Source organism: Apteryx rowi, unplaced genomic scaffold (assembly GCF_003343035.1).
Source record: "Apteryx rowi isolate R43461 unplaced genomic scaffold, aptRow1 scaffold_19, whole genome shotgun sequence".
In the NCBI taxonomy this organism is placed as follows: Eukaryota; Metazoa; Chordata; class Aves; order Apterygiformes; family Apterygidae; genus Apteryx; species Apteryx rowi.
Genome location: NW_020448196.1, coordinates 1,615,813 through 1,622,515, shown reverse-complemented (window position 1 = coordinate 1,622,515; position 6,703 = coordinate 1,615,813). Strand labels below are relative to the sequence as shown.

Sequence of the window (6,703 nt, the reverse complement as noted above, 5' to 3'; positions counted from 1 at the left end):
GCAGCACTCCGGGGGAGGCGAACGGGGCAAGGAGAGCGGCCCGGAGCCGAGGTCGGAGGCTCGGCTCAGCCCCTCCAGGCTCGCCGCCTTTCGYCGTCTCCCGTTGGGCCGCCTTTCCTCCAACGTGCTATTTTGGGCCTGGAGCAGCCTTTCAGCTCCGGCAGGAAGCGATTAAGACACGTGTGCTTTTTTTAGCAGCGGAGCAACACTGCTAGCGACACGCCGGGGCTGGGGYGGGAGAGGGGGGACGGAGCCGGCTCCCCTCGCGCCTGCCGGAGGGACGCGCAAGGCTCCCACGTGGCGCCGGCTTTTCCGACGGAGGGATGCCAGCCCATTCGGCACCGCGGGAGGCGTTGGGTCCTAGCTAACGGTTAGGCAGCAAAAGCCCATTGCCAGGGGTTTGAGCCTGAACCCCGCCAGCGATCGCTGCCGTCGTCCCCCTCCCCAGCGGTGGCACGCCGCAAGCGGGGCCCGGGGCCAGGCGACGCTGTACGTGCCAAGATGTCGCGGGGAAGCAGCACCTCGCCGGAGCCGCTCCTGTGCCTTTAGGAAACCGCTTGCTTGCAGGGATAACGGGAACAGCGATTGCCACCGGCGCGGGGGGAAGAGGCGCCTTGCACCGCGGCTCTTCCGCGGCTCCGGACGGAGGAGGAGGCTCCTGCGCCCCCACGGTGCTGCTCACCCCGACTTTGCCAACTCTCTCCTACCAAAAACCAGCTCCCTGGGTGCATGGATCCTGCCGGAGTGCGGCCCGAGCCGGGCGAGCAGGATTTGGCCGCGGAGCATCCCCCACGCTCTCTGCACGGCCGAGCGCCCGGGAGGACCGAGGGCAACGTCCGAGCCAGGCGAAGACGAAAGGAGATGCAGCAACCGAATGATTAAGCCCAATCGAATCATGGAAGGTGCCGCGTGCGCCCACGCTTCCGTTTTCCAGGGTGGTCCGTGACTCCTTAAGGATCCCATCTGGGATGGGATCCATACCCACTCGCTCCCAGATTGCCCGGCCTAAAATTGCAACTGGGCTTCCCAGGTGGGATTTGCTCGTAGGCACCCACGGAAAGGTGCCAAGCAAAGCATGACTTGATGGGGACAGAGAGAGACGTGCGTGCGGCAGCCAGCGGGAGCCCGGGACTCCCAGCAGCGCCTCRCCGGGACACGCAGCCCCGGCAGGATCCGGCCCCACCGCCGCGTTGCCGTCAGGCTCCCCGTCCCGGCAGCTCCGGCGCGCGGGGCAGCGCGGGGCAGCGCTGGGGCAGGGTGGGGAGCCGGCCCCCTGCCCCGAAACCACGGCGTTTACGTCCGCCAGCATCGATCGCGGCGAGACACCGAGCTGACGCAAACTAATTCACAGCAAGACGCGGAGGCAGCCGAAGGCTTGACCCCCAGTGCTCAAGGATGAGGGTGGATTCGGATCAGCAGAGCAGCTCCGGCCTCTCCTACCGCCACCTGCACCCAGACCCGGCTGTCCCGGCCCTGCAGCCGATCCCGCAAGGGATCCCTGGCTCCCTGGAGGAGGGGAGTGCTCCCGGGCCRTCCCTGTGCCCGGCGCCTCCCCGCTAAGCCAGGAGCTGGTGCTCAGCTCAGCCGGAGAGCTGCCGCRTGCCGGCCCCCCGGGACGCCCGTTCCAGCAGCGGCTGCGGGCACAGCTATAAATAGCGCGCGTAGCAGCTTGTTAGCGGATGCAGCGTGCCCTGGGATCCTTTGGGATGAAAGGCACTAAATAAATGCACGGTATTAGTATTCATTATTAACCGTAGTACTGGAAGCGGCATCGCCGAGCTGGAAGCCCCAGCCACGCGCCGAGGACGCCCGCCCGCCRGTACAGCGCCGCGCGCCGGCTCGTGCCGTCAGCATCCGCATCGCCGCCGCTCGCGGCAGAGCACGGGGAAGTGCCAGGCGCAGGATCCGCACCGCGGGCACGAGCCGCCGGGCAAGACGTCCGAGACGTCCCCGCTCAGCACCGCTGCCTCGGACCTGACGCGCAGCCCCAGCCTGCGTCCTGCGGCAGGCGGCAGCGCCATGGCGGCAGGGATTTGGGAACAACCTCCCGCCCAGGCGCGCAGGCAAGCTGAGCCAGGCACGCGGCTGGAAAAAGGGGGAATTAGGGAGAGACGAAGAGCARAAGCGTAGCTAGCAGGGAGCGAAAGTGCGCGGAGGGCAGGGACACCGGGGATTTAAAAGACATGGGAGTCTCGTTCCCCCTTAAATAGCAGCTCTGGTGCTTAAATAAGCTCCGGGCTGTGCTCCGGCTTCCTGGCTCTGCAGTCGGCGCTGCTCCCGTCGCTTCCCATCGGCTCCGTCCCCGGCAAGACCGAAGACAGGCACTAATTCCCATTTAACGAGGAGCGCCCGCCCGCCCCGGCCCCCCGGAGCCCCCCACCCTCGGCCCCCGCCTTTCAATCACCGCGCGGCGGCGTACGCGGGACTGACAGCGCCGTCGCCACCCGCCCCCCGCGTGCCCCCTCGCTTCCCACCACCCAGCTGCCACCGCCGCAAGAGCAGCTCTGGTTAATCATTGCTTAAGCCCGTTAATTCGTGTTTGCCAGGCAGCGGGGAGAGGAGGCGCTCGGGACGGCGAATCCTCATCCATCATCCTGCCCCGGCAGGAGAGCCGGGAGCGGGGCAAGGCTTTGGGAGCCGCGGGGTTTGGGAGCTCCCGGCCACGGTGGGATGCACGAGGCGACGCCGTCGCGGTCCAGCCCTGCAAAGCTTTTTTGCGTGGCTTCGCCGCTGCCCTCCCGACCGGCGGCTGATCCACCGGGAAATGTCGCCGCCGAGCTCCCCAGCGCCTCCCTCCCTCGCTCCAGACCTTGCACGGGATAAAAGCACCTTGATCCCACAGGGGCCGGGGCCACGGACACAGCCGAGCTGTCGGGAGAAGCAAAGTTAATTATTTCCAGCCGCGGAGCAGTTTTCCCCCGACCGCCGCAGGGCTCTCTGCAAAAACCACTTTGCAACCTTATCTCTGCGTTGCAGCAGAGCCACCAGCCGCGACGGCAACTCGTCCAGCATCGCCCGCCGAGACGCCTGGCGGCATCGGTCCCTGCCGGCGTCGCGGGGCTGCGTTTCCCCCGCGGCTTTGCCTCGTGGACAGGGAAGAGCCGTTGCCTGGCTGCAGTTGTACGTCCGTCCGTAGGGGAGCAGCCAGCGGGGAGCGCGGGCCCGGCACAAAGCAGCCGCAGGCGTCCCCCGCGCGAGGTCTGCAGCGCCGCGTCTCCTCGAGCGTCTCCCCGCACGTCCCCTCGCGTGTCTCCTCCCCTCGCAGCTGCTGCTTTTTCTTACATCTGTCTGCTCCCCGGACGGGCAGACGTTTTGGGGCTGCCTAAAGCCGCGGTGTAGAAGTGCCCATGCGCGCGCTGGCTGGGCACCCATGCGTGTACGGGCTGGGTGCTCACACGTAAATTAATTGGGCGCTTATGCATGACTGGCTACGCATGCTTGAGCTAGATGGGCATTTGTGCGCAGATGAATTGGGCGCCCGCATGCAAGCTAATCGAGCACTCATGCATAAATTACTCGGGCGCTCCTGCGTGGGCTCACTGGGCGACCATGCATCAAGCGCTTGGGCGCGCAGGCGTGAATGAAAGGGGCACTCACGCGGGAAGGGACGGGCGCTCATGCACAAAGCCATCGCGTGCCCATTCACGAGTTACTCGGGCGCTCCTGCACCTATCCGTGTAATTACACACTCGTGCAGGTGCTGATTGGGTGCGCAGGCATGAACTGATCGGGTGCTTGTGCATAGATTAATTGGGCACCCATGCGTGAACTAATTGGGCGCTCATGCACGGGCTAATTGGGCGCTCATGCACAGATTAATTGGGTGCTCATGCACGAACTAATCAGGCGCTCATGCGTAAATTAGTTGCACACTCATGTGCATACTGACTGGGCACTCATGCATGAATTTATTGCGTGCTCATGCATAAATGAATTGGGCGCTCCTGCGTGAACCCAGTAAACCCTGCAATTTATGCCCAATACATCCCACCCCTCGCCTCTGCAAAACACATATTCCAGAACTGTTTGAACATAAATCCATTACAAACGCTACTTTCGACATCATCTCAGTGTTAATATTCATCAAGTATAAACTCCATTCTTCCTCCCTACAGAACAGACAATAGGGATTAACACCGTAACGATGTGCACACAGACTTGCTAAAGTCTCACTGCTTTCCCCTGGGAAGCAGACTGCAGGGGTTAGCATCCCCGTCGGAGCACGAACCCCTCACCCCCGCGCGCTGGGCTACAGCGGTTAGTGCTACGGCAGCCTGAACCCACGCTTACTACAAGCTTCACACCTGGCTCCTGCAAAACACCTAAGCGACAGCCTGACCGTGTCTGCGCAATATAAACGCCACCCTCCGCCCCTGCAGACCGGATTATCAGGAATCACCATAATCTGAAGACGTATACCAGATTTCAGGCCTCGTCCCTACAAAACACGTAACCAAGAGCATAACAGCAGCTGAAGTTATTCACTGCTCTTTAGCATACGAGCAAGGGATTGAGGCGGCAGGAGCAAAGGTTAAACCCAGCGTTGGAGGTGCCAAGGGGTTCCTGAGCAGAGCAGCTACAGGGCTTCGTTCACCCCAAAACGGGAGGCGGGCAGCGCCTTCAGGCAGCGCCGAGCTCCTCCGGGTCCCCGCGGCTGCGCCCCATGACACGGGCGGCCTCGAAGCCGAGCCGCACGTCACCGCTTCGGAAATTCGGGTTGTTCAGCCGTGACGACTCGCTCTCGTTAAAACTGGGGTTGAAGCACGCCACCAACATCCTGGTTAAACATTACAGAGCACGCTGTCCTCCCGCGGCGCCCGGGCTGCGGCGCCGGCACYGCTCCCTGCGCGGGGCCCCGGCGCTTTCGGCAACGCGGATCCGCTCGCTCGGCCACGACGTCCTGCTCCTCCTCCCCTCGCCCCCTTCCACGCGGACACCTCCGGCATCGGCTCTGAGATGTTCGGAGAAGAGCAGAGCCTTGTCGCTGTCATTCGTTGCCGCCGAGACACGAAGCAATGTGCGGAGAGAACGGCGCGTGCATTTGGCGCTCCTCTCCAACGGCTGCCATTAGTGGTCTGCCGAGCCAGCAGACTGGAGAAGCAGCTCCACGAGCGGCTCCCTTCCCGTCTCCCCCGGGGCCGGTACCAACAGGAAAGCCAATATGCAGTTAAAATCCTTTTTAGACTTTATTAAATATTTAAGGGCCCAACATTAGGTTTCAGAAATTGGGTTCRGGGAAGAAGCAGCAGTCGCTGCTTGCAACGAAGACGGCAGAGGAAGGGCAGAGGAGAGGGACCTCGCGTGGGAATTAATGAATCGCACAGAAACGCTCCCGCAGCAAGAGCCRGCGGCTGCAGCAGCTTCATCCCGGGCTGCGTTTCATCCCGGCTTCCCCAGGAGCCGGCAGGGCGATGCCCCACGCCGAGGGCACAGCTGCCCCTGGACTGCTGGAGACGGAAAASCTGGTGACGGCCAGCAGCCCCTCTCCCATGGGCCCTGCGGGACGGCGGCGGCTCTCCACGGCCGCTTGCTCCGTTCTCCCCTTTCCTACGGGGATTTCATCGCTGCCGGCTGCTCAGAGGCACCCTGACCCGGGCAGCCGAGCCGGGGCAGACGGGAGGGAAGGAAGCTCCTCCTGACTCAACCGCTAAGCCCGGGCCAAGGTGAGGTCGGGAAGACATCTCCGGGCAATGCCGAGCGGGCTCCGGGCGGCTGCTCCCGGGAGCCCCGTCGCAGGCGGCTGCGGGCGCGGGAGCCTGCCCGCGGCACTGAGCACCCGCTCTGCCCGGCCAGGRAGCCCCGACAGCCAGGGCTTCGCCGCGGGCTCCTACGGATTAACGCGGAGAAGCCGGAGAAACACGCGCAGGAGAAACACGGAGGTGCCCGACAACCCTCCTTCCGTTTAGAAACCTAAAACGTGCCTTAAGGGGAGAATAATTTGCAGGAGATACGGGAATGAGCCCTGATCCCTCCTCAGCACCGAGAGGAACCGCATCCAGGGCACGACTCGCGTCTCCAGGACAAAACGCTCGGAGCACTTGCCACCAAGGGAAGCGCAGAGATCAGGTTCGGGGCTGCTCCCAGCCCGCCCGGCCGCATCCTGCAGCGTAGCCCTGCTCCGAGCATCCCCGGAGCTGCCCTGGCCCCCCGCAAGGATGCGGAAAGCCCCCGGCCCCGGTCGCCTCCGAGGAGGCCCGGGAACACGAGCGGGGAGGAAGGAACAAAGCGAGCGCACGGATGTCACCCCGATAACGAAGCGAGCGTCTTCGCCGGCTCCTCCCCGGAGCAGTCGCTTCCTTTGATGACTTCAGAGTTTCTTGTTTCACCACCTTAATTACAGCGGCAGCAGCAAAGGTCAGGAGAGTGGTTAAGCAGATCCATTAACATGTCAGTGGATAAATGAAATGTGATTCTTCTGATGCCTTGGCAGCACCAGGCAGCTGCCGCGAGAGCGACGGGGGGGAACTGCTCTCTCCTCCGCCGCAGAGGGAGCCAGGGATGCTGCCGTCGCTTCTTCCCTCTCTCCCTTCCCATCGCGGCAGTGCAAGTACCTCCACGGGTGCCACCACGCACGCGTTTCAGCCTGGCTTTGGGGCCCCGGCGTCGCCACCCCTCCACGCTTCGCTTCTCCTGCAGGGATTGCGCCCACCACCTGCTGCCGACGGGCAGGAGGTGCCAAAGCATCGGGCTTTCCGGTTACCTC

At 63.8% G+C, this 6,703-nt stretch overlaps 1 protein-coding gene across 1 annotated transcript in view; it reads right to left on the bottom strand.

Moving 5' to 3' along the window:
• Positions 1–4,776, bottom strand: part of NCS1 (neuronal calcium sensor 1) — a 13,579-nt gene extending 8,803 nt beyond the window's left edge. The window contains exons 1-2 of the mRNA XM_026062062.1: positions 4,701–4,776; positions 2,810–3,277 (exon numbers count right to left, since the gene is read on the bottom strand). Of these exons, the coding sequence (XP_025917847.1) occupies positions 2,810–3,277; positions 4,701–4,776 (544 nt within the window). The remainder of the gene's footprint in view (positions 1–2,809; positions 3,278–4,700) is intronic.
• Positions 4,777–6,703: the final 1,927 nt, after the last annotated feature.